An 18,029-nucleotide genomic window follows, 5' to 3' on the forward strand; every position below is an offset into this window, starting at 1 on the left:
TTACTTTTTCCATAAGGCTGACTATAAACTGTGTTGCCATAGTGTCCATAAAAGTCTTCAACTGTCTCATCTCAAAAAGTCTATGGAAGATCTCTGATCGAATTTCTGGGTTGCAATGAGCCTGACCAGATCGAATCAGGGCACCATATGACAGAAGTTCTCCAATCATCTGCCCTCTAGCTTCCTGAACAAATGAAAAACCTTTTTAATGAAAACATATCTTCAATTCAAAACTAATACTTCTACTTAAATAATGAAGTAAACAATGCCCAACCTACTTCTAATAAAAAAAAATTGGGACCAAGCAATGTTTGCTTTTGGATTTCTACAAGGTTAAAAAATAATGTCCACAGATCATGGTTTAAACATACTGTAACCTAAATTGAATGTTCTCTGTACCTGATGCAAGTTCTAAGCATCACTCATTTTTTATACACAACTACTTTCATTCTAGCAAAATACTGTCAGGAACAGACAAACAACAGCCTCATCTGCACACAGCAAATCCCTAAATGTCAAGCATAATGCCCCAAAATTGAAAACTAATGTCAACAGCCTAGCACCCAAACACACACACACACACACACACACACTATTACATGGTTTAAGCTTAATATTTCATATGCCTTGATTTTGCCATCTGACAGCACACATTTCCACTACACCAAATTGATAATTTCATTTTATCCCATGCATGTCTCTCACCTGCCTGAATGTTCACACCCTGATACCCTAAAGACTTTCATTCTGTCCTTTCATCCTTCTTGATCATCCTCTTCCCTTTCCTCCCTCCACTTCTAACATGTAGATCTTCTTAGTTTTTCTTTGTTTATCCTCTCCATATCACAGACCTGTTACAGCACATCCTGATCAGCTTCAATCATACTGTGCTTACCTCTACTTCTCTCTCTTCCAGTGTTGGACAAAAGAGAGATGAGTCTTGAGAATGTGCAATGGAGTTCCTTTGGGAACACTGTAACCTTTGTTTCAGTTAATCAAGGAATTAAAGATCTGATGAATATAATACTATGAACATTGTGGCTCGAATCAATGTTTGGGATGGTACTGGTAGAACTTAAAGAATCAAGTGTTTCTCACATCCATAAGCTTCAAAAATCCTCTTTCCACTGCATTTAAGATTACTGTCAACTTACTGCAAGAATTTCCAGCAAAAAAATTCAGAAAGTCCTTATCAAATACTTCATACACTATAACACACAGGAGAGTTCAATGTTTATCACTTCAATGATGGTTATGTTTGAAGGTATGGTGTATTGATGTGAGTCTTGGGCACTGACTGACAAGAATAAAAGAGGATGGACATTTTAGACATGAAATCCTGTATCTGAGGACAACATGTACTGTGAGGTGGACCGAACAAGCATGGAATGACAGGATATTCTTGAGAGATGTGAGGCAGTAAGTACTGTATGACTGAGAGAGCTGACAAGGGTGGGAAGAAACAATTTGAGCATACGGAGAGGATGAGCAAAGAAAGACTGACTAAAAAGATTTATATGTTATAAATGAAGGGAGAAAGAGAAATTGTAAGACCAAGAAGGAGAAGGATGGAAAGGAAGAGGCTTTGGGGTATTAGAGTGTGAACTTTCAGAGGGGTCAGAGACATGCCCATATGGTATACAATGAACTGGACTGATGTTATTACCTATTTGTGATTACTTATTTGTATAAGAAGGGGAGAGTTTTACACTTTTGGGGTCCCATCTCTTATACTTTACATACCCTCAAGTTGATTCTGAAATCTTTGTAAGCTGCCACCATTCATCATCTTACTTAAGTCCTTTCCAACCATCCACTACCCTTAAATTTGACAGAGATTTTCTCAACATCCTTTTTGACCAGCCTCTTTCTCAGCTCATGATCATGGCCTCTGGCAAATCTGGTACCGCACCTTGTGAAGAAACTGAAGAAAATATACAAAAAGTACTACCGTTTCCTCTAAGTTGATAGAGGGGTATGCTGAGTTTATGGAGGAGGGACCTGGCTGGTGGCATGGATGCACCTCATACATGTAGGTAACATATGATTTTTGGTTCTTTCTTGGTGTAATTTCTTTCTATATAGACCTATCCATGTTACTCACTTTAAGGTATTCTTTCCATCCATGATTTTCTGCATTCTACAAGTCTTTCTTTTTCTTTCGTACTATTCGCCATTTCCCACATTAGCGAGGTAGCGTTAAGAACAGAGGACTGGGCCTTTGAGGAAATATCCTCACCTGGCCCCCTTCTCTGTTCCTTCTTTTGGAAAAAAAAAAAAAAAAAAAAGAGAGGGGAGGATTTCCAGCCCCCCGCTCCCTTCCCTTTTAGTCGCCTTCTACGACATGCAGGGAATACGTGGGAAGTATTCTTTCTCCCCTATCCCCAGGGATACATTCTACAAGTACCATTTTCAAATTTTTTTATATACCATACATGGGACAACACACAGTCAATGTATTGAATCAAGGCTCATGAAGTTGGGGAAACCACAGACTGGTCTGTGAGGTCTGGTCATGGATATGGAGTCCTAGTTTTTTGCACTATACATGACAGTCAGAGAGTGGATATGAACAAATAAGGCAATTTCTTCATCTGTTTGTAGTGTGGGTAACATATGATTTTTGGTTCTTTCTTGGTGTAATTTCTTTCTATATAGACCTATCCATGTTACCCACTTTAAGGTATTCTTTCCATCCATGATTTTTTGCATTTTACAAGTACCATTTTCAAATTTTTTTATATACCATACATGGGACAACACACAGTCAATGTATTGAATCAAGGCTCATGAAGTTGGGGAAACCACAGAATGGTCTGTGAGGTCTGGTCGTGGATATGGAGTCCTAGTTTTTGCACTACAGATGACAGTAAGAGAGTGGATATGAACAAATAAGGCAATTTCTTCATCTGTTTGTGGTGCTCTCTTGCTGACAGGGGAAATTTTTTACATGATCAAATGAAAAAATCATCAAAATATAAATACTAATATAACATAAATTGTTTTATCTTTAACAAAGACAACTGATAACAATAGAAGCTGCAAAATTTTGGCTTCCCACTCAGATGACTACATTACTCTCAGACAATTTAAGGGTGTTGTGATGCATGATATTTTTCCAGCTGTGTGTTAAGTTGCTAATGGCATTTATGGATAGGAGATGAAAACATACATCAGCTGGGAACATTGCGGCCAAAAGCTCTGCCACTCTACTGGTACATCACAGCCTGTCAAATGGAGTGACTATTCTACTGGTATGTCATAGTCGATGGGTTAATGAGGCACGCCTATCATCACTTCAAGAAAGGGTGACTTTTCTTACTTTATCCTCAACAGACTTGTAACTAATGTAAGAACCTGTGCCTGTAATTGATACTTTTTTAGCACAGAAATAATCTGGGTTTCTTGATTCACTGAGTGTGATTAGTAAACATCCATGCAAACACAAATATCTACTCCAACAATGGGTTTAACAATGCATTTTATGAATGCACCAAAATTAAGATGTCCTTCAAAACTGGTGGTAAAATCTCCTTCAGAGGGGTGGGTTAGGTAAAAATTTTACATGAGCTTGCTACAAACCAGATGTTCCACAATATATCAACAGTAAAACCTCAGTGGTTCCCTGAAAAAATATTTCCATTGGTATGTACACCTTTGGTTCTGGCCCTCACAATAAATAACTACAGCAACAAACACAGGAGCTTAACTACACAAAACATATAGCGGGCAACCCCAATACTTACCTGTTTATTGAAAGCTTTTTCATTGCAGCATATTTCTTTAGCAGTGTGAAAAGTGAAAAGTGCAGTAGAGGGGTGGAGTTGAAGTAAGGCTTGCAGCGCAGTGTAAAAGCCTTCACGTGCCCTTAATCTCTCTGACTTTACTCCACTCACAAGCCGCTTAACAATGTACGCAACATCATTTGGCAATTCGGCACCCTATAAATATAAAAAAAATTAATATTAACTACCTACCACAGTATATATACAAAAAAGTGCTACTGCAGCAGAAGAGTAATTCTACTTTTTGGCACAAAAACAAATAAATGTTAACTGTTGTCAGCTTGGTGCATGAAATACACATGGGAACAGTAGTGCTAAAGTAAGCATACACCACTAAGAAAAGGCGTGAGATGGATGTGTTCTGCACTCATACTAAAAGAGGGAATATGATACATGAAATCAAAGTCCCTGAAGGTTGGAATGTAAAGTGGATGTTAGCCATATGCTGAAAACAAGTTAGACCACCATGTGGTTTACCGTAGTAGTCACTCTGCTGTTTAAAGTTGATAGAATTGGAAGAGATAGTGCAACATCTTTTGAGTGCACATGACATTTTCTAGTAGTGCTAGTGAGGTGGAAGCGTAACTTGTGAGTCAGTTGACTAAGGGAAGATTCAACACTAACATAAAAAACTAAGTCCGTTTGAAATATTCCTGGTTAATCAAACAAAAGTCATTCACATATATCATACATAGACATCTGCTAAATGAAAAACTAAATAAATCCGATACAGCATACCATGCATACAACAAGTCTGAGAAAACAGTGAAGGAAGATCTGTATTCAGCAAAAGCACCTATTTCAGTAAGGTGGTTTTATTTCTGAGTTAAAAAGATAATATTTTCAAGTGAGCTTATGACTCTGATCACTCTTCATATTCAGTCATGGTCCATTTAAGATAGATAAATAAGAACATAAGAAGTGAGGACGCTGCAAGAGGCCTATTGGCCCATGCTAGGGAGGTCCTGAGCCTGTCCACCCAACAACCAACTGCCTGAACCCATAAACATATCCAACTTTTGTTTAAAGCTACCTAATGACCTAGCCTCCACTACTGTTCTTGATAGCATGTTCCATAAATCTACTACCCTATTTCCAAACAAATATTTACCCACATCTAACATGAATCTATTCTTTACTAATTCTAAATCCATTATTTCTTGTCCTATCCGGTCCCTGGGGATAGGGGAGAAAGAATATTTCCCATGTATTCCCTGCATGTCGTAGAAGGCGACTAAAAGGGGAGGGGGGCTGGAAATCCTCTACCCCCAGTTTTTACTTTTCCAAAAGAAGGAACAGAGAAGGGGTCCAAGAAAGGATTTTTCCTCTAAGGCGCAGTCCTCTGCTCTTAACACTACCTCACTGACATAGGAAATAGTGAATATGTATGAAAAAAAATCTTAATGCCCTTCACCCATTTAAACACTTCAATCATGTCCCCTTTAGCCCTCCTCCACTTAAGTGACTGTATATTCTGTCTCTTTAGCCCTCCTCCACTTAAGTGACTGTATATTCTGTCTTTTTAACATTTCTTCATATGTGAAGTTTCTTCTTCCAGGGATAATTTTTGTCATTCACCTTTGTACTCTCTTTAAACAATTTATATCAAATGCATAGTGCATAGTATGGAACCCAATCTGTACTGCATAATCCAAATGTGGTCTCACCAACACAAACTAAAGTTGCAATAATACTCTTGGGAGTTTTATTGCTAACAGTCCTATTAATGAACCCCAACATCTGATTAGACTTATTACACACTTTAATACATTATTGCCACAGCTTAAGATCCTAGCTCACCAGTATCCTAAATCTCTTTCTAATTCTGTTTTACCAACAGTAATATTGTCCAGTTTGTAATCAGTTTTCCCATCTGATTGCTTTTGAATTCTACAGCAACTAAAAATTTTAAGATCTCTTCTTTAAGGTATGATTTACCATAGATATATACACACTTAAAGCCCTCATATATTTGCCATGAGAAGAATTCAAGTCAACCAGTGCACAAATAAGTGAGGTATCCTATGAGAGTGAATTTTCCATAAAAGCTAATACAGAAGTTGAGTAAAAGTCCATGCCATGGCCTTCATTTGTTCTAACTTCAAATAACTGGAGGAACTCTCGCATCCCCAGAGATAGCATTGGTACTTTTTACAGTGTCTACCAAGATAAATGATATCTTACATCTGCAGTAACAGGATCACTAACCTATATTTTGGCTAGAATATCTGTGTCATCCAACTCAGCGGCTATATCTCTATATTGTAAGTGCTGAAAATCATGAAGTTTCTAAGAACATCCTTATTCACAAAGAGGAAAAAAACTCCAGAGATGCTATACACATCATTAAACATCATACGACATAATGGATGTCCTGTATCTTAGTTCTGACATGCTTCTGCTCTGCATCATTAAATTTATAATGACATGATATATGCCAGAAATTAGCCATCTCTAAACCCAACAGACAAGTTTTCTTGTAATACATTTTCATTTCATTTGTGAATTGATTCACAAACTGATAAAGCTCTGCTGAATCCAAATAAAGTGCCAGGTGTTGGTGTGTTGTCAGCTATGCACAGACAGTCACTTGTCAAATGTGCATAGTACAAAGACATTTGGAAGGACATTGGTATGCTTTACATGTCCATTTCTCACTTACACTCATAAACATATAAATGATGGCATAGGAGGTGATACACTTAAATCCCAAAATCTGTATCATCACTAAAAACTGGAAGAGATTCATAGATACAAACTTCATCAAAATCTATCTCCTAGGACAGGTGCATCCCTTCAATGAAAAATCAAAATTTTATCTCAAAAAGTTTTTTCCAAAGCATGCACTGAAGTTGAATATATCATTAAACATGCCACCATTAACTGGCTTATCATCTCTCTACAATACTTAAAAGTAATGACAGGGTTGAGCCCTGATCAACATGGACCAAGATAAGCACTAATAATACACTTCCATGTACATACAATAATACCAAAGCTAATATCAAAGATATCTAAGTACAATGCAACAGGAGCACAAGAAGGGGCTTCTTTTTTTCTTTTTCATGAACAAAATGTCGGTAGGGGCTAGAGAATCTGACAATACTGTAACAACCAGGTCAGGGGCAGAAACTTGTTTACATTTGCAGTTTAATGCAGCAGAAATCATATCTCCCTACACAATGAAATCCATTGAAACCCATAGATTCCCATGTACTCAGTGAACCACACCTGTAATACTTTATGAGGCCTAGTTGACCTAAAAATCCTCTTGAATTTCAGCGGATTTTGTTGAGGAGGCTAAGTGACTGGACTTCTGTGGGGAAATATTGTGTTGCCTAAATAATGAAATCCAAGAGTTTAGAGGTAAATATCAGTGAAATATATATGTAATACTGTAGGAAGTTCAGTTGACTAATGAATCTTCTTGGATTTTGGTGGATTTCGTGTTGGAAGCAGAGATACTACAGCAATATTTTACAAAACGGACATGCAGTTTGTAGGATTAATATCTGTGTTCTACTCTTATGGAATCACTGTAAAATTTTCCTTATTCACTCTTAAAATTAATCTTCCTATAACACATAAACTAGTGGTAGTGACATGGCCGACAGTAAAAAAGTGGTGTTAAAGAATATATAGATGTAAAATACCAGTAAGTTTAAAAACATAAAGACAAACTGCCAATTCTAATCCCTCAAATGTCTTGCGCATCATATCATTAGAGAAATTCTATATCAAAACATTACTCCCCTTTCAATTGCCATGATGCCTTTCATATAGAAGACAAACAATGTGTTCAGATCTCTACGAAGACAGGAATCTGACTCTATACGATATCTCATACGCTTTAATTTGAGCCCTAAATCTAAACGACACCTGAAAATGCCCATCAAGTATGAAAAGCTCCGTTTTAATCATATTCAAATATTACAACAAATAGTGGCATTCAGTGGAATGCATAAATAATACAGAAAAATGCACAGACTCTGCAGGCAAGTTGCCTTATCACATTACAGCTAAATACAGTTTGTATATTGATTTATGAACCGAATTAAGCTCCATAGAATTAAACAAGATTGAAGTAAATGTTTTTTGTGAGCCATCCGCAGGATGGTCACTGTTATTATGTCCTTTCACAGTGTGCGAGGACATTAGAAAATGATATCAAAACTATAAGTTTTCACTTACTATTTAGTAAAGCCAAATGTTATAAATGCATCATTTACACTCTCAATACTCCTTTCAAATGTTTTTCTTTTTTTTTTTAGCCTACAATTTCCCTGTACTTCAAAATCCTGTCCACTTTAGAAAAACTTAAAACTGACGGCGTTTGGGGTGCTTCACCTCAAAGAGTCCAATCCTATTTACGTTTTACACATTGTACTGCACCAAAATTGTTACATTTTACATTTTCTTTGTTCCCAAACGTCCACCTTCTACAATACTCTTAAGAAGTGTTTGCCGCTACACAGTTAGGAGTATGGCATTATATAATCAGGCCGGATATCACGAAACAAAGCATAAAATCCTCCCAGAAGCACAATACATTTAATAAAATCATATTCGAATAATCGACTGGGGTCTTTTACAAGATATTACGATCTTTGTTATATTTTCTTTTTTGGTAAATCTTCCATAAGGATCAGCTTTCTATCCTTACAAATTTTGTCATTAGTACCTATACAACACTAATTTCTGAATCTCTCTAACATTATCTTTACCATTTCTCTCGTAGCTTAAACACATAAAGTAAGGTTCATAATCCATATATAAATTGAAAAATACGAAAACTATTTATACTTACAGATCGAGCCTGAAGAGCAAAATCCACATATTTCAAAATTTGAATTGAGGCTTTAGATTGCTTCCGGGCATCTTTTTGAACTAAGTCTTCAAATGAGTCAAGAACACGTCGAGGAACTTTAGATGAGGGATTAAAAATCTTTGGAGCGCTTTCCTCCATGCTGATACTGTGTGGTGCCATGCTTGAAATGGCGTGACTACCGATAAAATTTCAGACACTTTGCCCGACCGACATACGTTACTTGGATGCTTTTCTATCCTATCATGCTATATACTTGGTATACAAAAAAAATAAATAAATTACCAACTAAGCGTTAAATGAAAGACACAAGGTTTCTTACAAAATTTCCTTTGATTACAATAATATTATGGTCCTAGATTTTGTCATTACTTTTGCCATATCATCACTGTTATGCTCTCGGCGATTATCCTCAGCATGGAAAACTTACCAGCACATTCAAGTACCAGCGAACAAACTATTTGAGAACACGATTACTTTCTGATACATATGTTCCTTAGGAAAAGTTATATTCAAACAAAAGTCTTATTTTCATATAATATTTAACCCATTTTAGTGCTTCTGAAACTACCTTTAGAGTTCTTTAGTTTACAGATGATCTGGTAGATATAAAGAGTACCGTATCATCAGCTTAAATTGTTAGTCAATTTTACTTCCTTCTGTTCTCTTTATTATGTATATGCAAAAGTCATTTTCTCTTTGTACAGCAAAAACATAATGGAATATATATATATATATATATATATATATATATATATATATATATATATATATCCTGTATCATCCTCGGCAATACATCCATAAATCATTATTTCTACGTCTGTCATTTAGGTTGGCCACTATCCACGTAAGCTAACTATCGATGAGCAGAAAACTATGATTTTAAAGAAAAAAAAAAAACATATTTATCAATATTCTGTAAGTAATATACTAAACAATAATTCAAGGAAATGATGTAAGCGATATTATGGCCAAAATATCTCGAAGGAAACTCTGGTAGTATAATATTATGGCCAACTGAAGGAAACGCCGTAATATTATGGTCAATAACTCGAGGAAACGATGTAAGATACATTATGGCCAATAGCCCAAGGAAATATGGCCGGCTGATCTTACACACACAAACACAGTTGGCGGTCAAATCAGCAAACACATGAACGGGCAGCGCACAAACTGACACTATTGATAGATTTTTTTTTTCTTTTTTACACCGTAGTAATATGAATATCAGTCCCATTCATTGCAAAGATGGCCAAAATAGCACGTCTTGAAAGACCAGATAATTCGAAGCCATCATTCATGGTCGTATTTGAGAATCAGGGGATAAAAAAAAAAAGGAATTAATTGAGAATGTTAGACAATGGCACAACATGCAGTGTCGAAGACGTTAAAAATTGAAAAGGCCTAAGAGTGCTGGGGACCAAGAAATATAATTACGGGAATCAATGGAAAGAGCGAAGTAGATAGATGTGGTTTAGAGGGGACGACGTACTGTCAGTAATACATGAATCGGTAGGGGAAACCGTAGAGAGAGGTCTGTGGGAAATGGCGGACATATTTACATCTCATTCATGTAGTGTACACTTGATATCTAATGTAAACTGTCTAACAATATACCACGAGAATTTAGCCCAGGACCATCTGTGTGGCCGCCAGGTAACCAAACCCGAAACTGAACGTGAAACTGAAATATCTATCTATCTATCTATCTATCTATCTATCTATCTATATATATATATATATATATATATATATATATATATATATATATATATATATATATATATATATATATATATATATTCACAAGCATCACATCTTTTGTGCAAGATATGTACAGTGCAAAGAATGTTCGTGTTCCTATTACCTATGCGAAATTTGTAACAATGTCGCAATTATAATGCAGCGTACTGTAATTTTCCAGTTAATTAAATAAAAAAGATACAAGAAATTGTATTTTGATTTACGTAGTACATAACCATCTGGCGCCTACAATGAAAGTATGTATATATATATATATATATATATATATATATATATATATATATATATATATATATATATATATATACTCCTGTACCTACTAAGCCTGCCAGTATAAGGAATATTCATCATTTAAACGTTTTTAAATAATTCATTTAGTGGAAGATGACGCTAAGACACACGTTTGTATTTCTGAACAATCGTTTATACTGTCTATCGATCACCTAGTTACACAAAAAATCTACATTTTAAAAAAAAGATATGATGGCCAGAACAAAATGTTCTCTATTTTACAAAAACACTGTGATTGCGCCTTGTTAAACACGAAATTGTAGAGGAGACAGTGGGCAAACAACTTGATAATTGATGAAGCAACTAATGAAGTGAATGTAGCATGCTAGGGTATGAGGTCAACATATTGTTAGAGTGCAACTGAAGGGAAAATTGGTAGATATATTTTGTCTCAGTTCCATTTCCAGACTGCATGGCAAATACGCCTCACAAAACTGTAAGAGAACGTATGCAAAGAATTCCCTTGGGTGGTTTGAAGAATGATGGCCAAAATAATGTTTTAGCAGTACAATGTTGTCATTTTGGGCTGAAGTGAATGACAAGATAAATACATGTGGAGAATAGTCTTCTCCTAATATATATTATCTACGTTTTTAGCTTTACTCTCATTCCCATTTTCGAGTGCGTCAATGGAGAGGATATTTTCTAAGAAATCGCTTACTTGTAAGGTCAGTTGAAGTAATTTTATAGATACAATATGAGATAAAGGTTGGAGTCAAGGACATATGTGTGACTTCCATTCCCAGGGATGAAATGGGGAAGTATTTTGGAGCGATGGATAATGATGTCAAAAGTTCCAGTGAGTGATAAGAATCACACCAATATATTGTTTTTGAAAGTGATTTCAGTGGTAGATGGCAACATGTTTGTGTTTGGTGAGAAAAGAAACATTTCTCTCATCCAGAATACTTTCGTTTGAAATGTAAGAGGATTATGTCTTATTTCCTGAACTTGTTTTATGTATACACAAAAGAGCATTTCCTAGTTTGATCATTATTTTTTTAAAAGTGTTTTTGCACACAAAATGAACAAATTATATAGAAAGTTTGGTGTGAGACATGTAGAATGTGGAGATTTTGATTATCTGAGAAGTGGCCACAGTGGCTGATTGAGAGAGCGTTTCTATTCCCGTCCCGCTATGAACCTCTGACGTATCAGGGTTACCCGTGAATCAGCCAATAATTGCCGAGGAAATGGTGTTTTAAGCTCATCGTGGCCGCGGGTTAGTCTATGTAGCTGCCACACAGATGGTCCGGGGATGGATTTCATATTCATACTTCATCGCCATCTCCTCCTTTAGCGAGGTAGCGCCAAAACAGACAAAGGAAGGCCACATCCGCTCACATACATTCTCTAGCTGTCATGTGTTATGCATCGAAACCACAGCTCCCTGTCCACATCCAGGCCCCACAGACCTTCCCATGGTTTACCCCGAATGTTCCACATGCCCTGATTCAGTCCACAGTGATAGCTCGTCGACCCCTGTCTACCACATCATTCCAATTCATTCTATCGGTGCATGCCTATTGCTTATTCAGGAGCAATGCATATAATATAGCTTCAAGGAAACGTAGACATAAAATGATCACAGGCATAATATGAGAAGTAAGAAATCTTTTGTTTTACATACATTGTTAAAAGATGTATATATAAAACAAATATATTCTCGTGTATTTTGGGTGACCTTAATCATTCAGCCATTCACTGGACTATCTTGGACTAAGAGGAATAAATAAGTAAGCAACACAGGACCATAAACGTATGAGGGATGGATTTAGAGTAACTTTATTATAATGTTAACCATGCGACATGATCCTGTTGGAGGGGGAAGTGATACACACTATACACTTCACTTTCCACTCTGGCTAAAACCTAAGAGCAAATTTAGAATATCGGTTCACTCGGAAAAATAAGACCATTGTGTTTTATTTCAAATTAAATATGATTGACAAAGATTTCGACCGGTACCAACACAACTGTGCTATGATAAAGCAGACAATGTAGATAGATAAATAAAATATTAATTATTCATACCTCGTACTCAAACGCTTGTTAGGATGTGAGATTAGAGAGGAAATGAAGGACTCCAAGCCAATCCATGATGAAAAAAAGGAGAATTTCCTTATGAGAAATATTAGAAAACCAAGGGAAAATGTTTGACCAACATTATGAAGGACACCAATACGAAATAAGAGACTAGAAAGCCTTGGAAAAAAAAAAAAAACTTTAACAGAACCATCCTTTAAACTGAAAATACTAGGCACTTACGGGAATATGAAGAAAGATGGATAAATACATAACTCGCGTATAGATTTATTGACTATAATATCACTCTCTTAAATTCGAGAGTTAAACATTGATCTTAATGACCCAACACAGGGAAGAGATAGATAACTATAAAGATAAAAGGTGGGTATCACCAGATTTTTTTCCCATTTCTTTTTAGCAGTTTTCATAATCGAACACAGAGCTTATGGTACCTCCTAACATTCCAACAAAGGAAATGATGCATAGACATCTACAACATGAGAAGGTGCATTGGATAAAAAAAAAATGGAGGTGAAAATAGATAAATCATCAAGTACAATTACGATTTCTCATAAAATAGGGATCTATACTGCCATCTACTGACAACCTCATTCAACCAGTCAGTGACATGTTGGAAGAAGACAATTCCAGACAACTGGAAGAGGACAAAAATAAGCATAATATCGAAAATAAAGAAGACAAAAGTAAAATAGGCATAGATCGGTTTGCCTTACGATTAACTATTGTCAAGGTTGAAGGGAGGAAATGGAAACGAATTGCGAGAATCAGTGAAATTTAACATCTGGAAATTATGGATAAGTGGACGGAAGCTACAAACGATATTGAATAAAATATGGTGTGTGTGGAGTGTGAACAAAATGTTCGACTTTGTCATAAACGAATGATCAGAAAATTAAACTCATATGGAGCAGCTAACCAGAGATCATATCTTGCAAGCATCTAATGGAACGACGCTAACACTTGTTAAAAGTTCACCTGGACAAGTGTAAACTTATAGGGTTTATTGGAAATAAAAACAGTTGATACCAATTGTGAATAATGTACTATAACGATATAAGGAATGGGATAGGAGGGTACTAAGTAGCCATAGATTCTTTAACAAATTCTATATAAAGTAGAGAAAGGAAAAAGGACATTAAAAAAAAAAGTAATCGTATGTCAGCCATACTAATAAGGACCCTTCAAAATCTTCATTCAGACAACTTCATATCACAAAACAAATCACTGGGTATGTCGCACCTCGACCCCACATGACCAACATATGTGTGGCAATTGTACAATTTCATGGACTTAAAAGCTAAATATATATTCTGAGTGGCTCACGAACCTCACACACAAATGAGCACGATGTGTTATGGTACACCTGATATAAGTATAAGATATTAACAGGAATACCAGACAGGGATGCGTGTGTCAGCTACTGAGGGTGTGAAAGGAATATGGCCCCCAGAGACTGGAAGTAGATGGTATGCTAAAAAGCTGTGTCCTCAACAAATGAAGTTCTTCCTTCGATAAAATCACACGTACTCGAAATAACTCATTTGCCATACTACGCAGAAACAGTTAGACCATTCCACTTTCTGAAAGAGACTCGATATATACTGATTTAACCGAGACTTACCTTAGGATGACTACAATGGCAGTATCACAATGACCAGATGGGACGCAAAAGTAGACTCAAAGTAGCAGATTCCGATGCCGATGGAGACGGCCATTTTGTGTGCTGGGCCAACGAGGCAGATCAGAAGACAGCCATAAATAACCATATATAAATACTAATTGCCTTTCTATCATAACTTCTATAGTGGTAATCTAGAAATTAATAGTATAACAAATATTCCTTTAGTTTATTTATTTTATTTATTTTGCTTTGTCGCTGTCTCCCGCGTTAGCGAGGTAGCGCAAGGAAACAGACGAAAGAATCGCCCACCCACCCACAAATACATGTATATACATACACGTCCACACACGCAAATATACATACCTATACATCTCAACGTATACTTATATATACACACACAGACATATACACACATGTACATAATTCATACTGTCTGCCTTTATTCATTCCCATCGCCAACCTGCCACACATGAAATAACAACCCCCTCCCCCCTCATGTGTGCGAGGCAAAGGGAGTCAATTTTGTTTCCATGAGTGACCAAAACTGTGGTCCAAGTTAAGTAATTGTTGTGGAGAACAATCAACGGTAGACATCTTACAAACAAACCTAGGTAAACTTTCTTGTTGGCTAATGATGGAAATTGCAAGGACGTGTCACCACAAGCATGACATGTACATATATTGTTTTACTGATAGATTAAACAACCTTAAAAATGTGGCAACAGTTTTGCAGTGATTATGGAAGTTTATCACATTTACACTCTGAATATGTACATGAAAGATGGGGGGAAAAACTGAGCAGATATTTGAATAAAGGTTTTACATGGAATTTTCATTACCTGTTCAATAATACCTGAGGTAGACCGAGGTGTTTGTGTCTATTTATACACGTAAGAGTAAAGACATGGCACATATATGTGGGATTGATATGAGTAATAAACTCCTTTCCCAGAAAATGTAAAACTGATCACAACATAACCTATAAACAACACATCGTATAATACTATACATATTACTTAATTCCTGAGGTGATGCAGAAAGTCTCTAAGACAAACACCACACTATTTTCTTCATGGGCTGCATACATCTGCTAATTTTCATTTCACACTTGTTTCGGTAATTCTCTATTTTTCCTAGGCAGGCTTACTTGCAATCATTAATTACTGAGTTTAAGCACATTGGGACTTGGCGCAGAAATTCTGCTTTCTATTTTCCCTTCTTGTTTTCTGTCCAACAATTAGCACCCTAACCCTGGTAGTGTCAAGAGTTTCTTGAAGATGGCTCTTTATGGGTCAGGTCAAACACCTCTGAAGTTATTTCAAGTCAATCAAGGGTGTAGTGAAGAAGGGACTGATGGTGTTTCATCCTAATAAACCATATATGTAATATTTACCTTTAAATGAGGATATCAACTGATGTTCCCAAAGAAACAGCAATTAATATCAGTTGATATGACTTACCTGTTTAAATATCCAGCTGACTTCTAATGCAATTATTAGTTTATAGAGGTATATATTTCAATGCTAGGGAGATGTGGAAAAAGTATATTTTGCATACCCCTACAACCAACATTATGAGTGCATGGTTGTCCTCCTCAAGGTCCTGTATACACAATGAACCTTTAGGAAATATGCATTAAAACAGCCAAAGCATCTTCTCAGCTCCTCCTGGAAAACAGAACTTCCACTGCCAGGTGCATAACCCCTAACAATCAGCCATCTCTTGTACACAATCTACTTTCATCCCATCCCACACCAGTCTTGAACTTACTTCCTTACACTTTTGGACACAGTCCCACTGGTCCTTCATCAAAAACTTCCTCCCCATCTATATATATCTCTGATGTCTATTCCTTTCTGGAGTAGCCATGGCAGTAGATTCTCCATTACTAGTGAACTCCAGTGCCACTTCTTAGCCTTTAGTACCTCACCCTTAACAGGCCACTGGCAGAGGGCAAGTCTAGCACAGTGTTTGAAGAGGCTCCTACCAAATGCTCCTACTGACTGCTAACTGATGCTCCTACCATTTTGCCAAAAGGCAGGGTTATTACATAGTGCTTACTACAGGAAAATCTAGAGTTACAGAGAACAGGCTGTGAGCTAAGTTTTGCCAAGTGTTATGTGTCACAAGGATTCTTTGTCTGTGCACAGAATGCCAGTAGTCCATGTGTGAGTGACGCAGAAAGAAAAGACTGCTACCTGGGTAAGAGGAGTGCACCTTGACAATCACCAAAGTGCTGTCTCACCATACAGCTGTTGTTAACCCTTCCAATACCCAGGCAGATAGTACTGGTGATATACCTTCCTGGTCATTGGCTGCCTGCCAACAACTACCAACTACACCTTTTTTAGCCCTGTACCTCTTGCTAATTCCAGACTTTACCTCCATGAATATTCCTGGACCATTCTACATGCTTTACATTCATTTTGTTTCAATCACAGCCAAAACATTCAGGTTTCTCTCATTTGACATTGCACTTGTTTCTCCATACTTTTCATCCTGTTTACATTTGCATACAGACAAACCAACCTAAGCCTTCAAGGACAATCCTCACATTTTTTTCTGTTCCTGACTTTAGAACATGGAAACAGAAGGCAGGAAAGTTTCCTGCTCATAACTTCCACTCTTGTTGCCTCATACTACATTCAGCAAACATGGATAGCATTTTTCTTCCCATTCCCAGAGACAAGAAAACTGTGATCACTATTGTTCAAAGTCGTTGAGAATTCTCCAGTTTACCTTGGCCTCAACATATCCAGAATAGTAAATGGCAAAAACAGACTTTACCTTTTTACATACCATATTACTTTTCCCCCTTAGGTGAAGCAACATCAGGAACCAAAGCAAAATAGCATGACTTGCACACCTGCAGTATGTTTTTCATAATGTACCAAAACTAGAGACTACCATCTTCAGCTCAATAACAGTATGTGTCCCACCATGCCACTTTGCTCTAAGTCTCATTACAATACATGTCCCCCATCCTCCTGAATGTTCAGGCCCTAATATCCCAAAGCCTCCACTATTTTCATTCTTCCATCTCTGATTAGCTGACATACTTGTTCACTGTTTCCCACATAAGCAAGGTAGCACCTGGAAAAGTTGAAAAAATGGCCTTGTTCACCCTCTAGCTATCATGTATGATGCACCAAAACAATAGCTCCCATATCCACAACCAGGCCCCATGCACCTTTCGTGGTTTCCCTGACTGCTTCATATGCCATGATTCGCACCAGTGCCTAGTTATTGAAATCTTCTTAGACTTTCCTACCCTAAACCTTGAGGATTTAGAACTCTCTGGTTTTTCATGTCTTTCCTAACTATGACTTTTCTCATTCTAAACTGCTAATTTCCAATTCCAAATATATTAAATATTTTCCATTCCCTTTCATTTTTCTATTCATTCTTATTCCAGTTCAGGTCTGGCCTTGATGTGGACTTCTATCGATGACTGGAGCTTCTAACATAGAAAAAATGATGATAATGAATGTTGGCAGTCTTTAAAGTGTGAATTATGAATGCAGGTCACATATTCTCTCATGATAAATGCAAGATGAACTTTCCTTTGGTCACAGGAACTTTGGCAGGATATTTTTTGAGCTCCATGGGACTGACAAAAATATCTGAAGCATCAGTGGTTGTATATTCTTTCTTGATGAATTAACACCTTTACTACCTGTATTCATACCTGAAA

General features: G+C 36.7%; 1 protein-coding gene across 1 annotated transcript in view; it reads right to left on the minus strand.

Moving 5' to 3' along the window:
* Mybbp1A (MYB binding protein 1a) overlaps positions 1-8,787 on the minus strand; it is a 181,373-nt gene extending 172,586 nt beyond the window's left edge. The window contains exons 1-3 of the mRNA XM_071675197.1: positions 8,593-8,787; positions 3,747-3,941; positions 5-184 (exon numbers count right to left, since the gene is read on the minus strand). Of these exons, the coding sequence (XP_071531298.1) occupies positions 5-184; positions 3,747-3,941; positions 8,593-8,772 (555 nt within the window). The 5' untranslated portion in view covers positions 8,773-8,787. The remainder of the gene's footprint in view (positions 1-4; positions 185-3,746; positions 3,942-8,592) is intronic.
* Between the last annotated feature and the right edge of the window lie 9,242 nt (positions 8,788-18,029).

This window comes from Panulirus ornatus, chromosome 20 (genome assembly GCF_036320965.1).
Source record: "Panulirus ornatus isolate Po-2019 chromosome 20, ASM3632096v1, whole genome shotgun sequence".
NCBI classification, from domain to species: domain Eukaryota; kingdom Metazoa; phylum Arthropoda; class Malacostraca; order Decapoda; family Palinuridae; genus Panulirus; species Panulirus ornatus.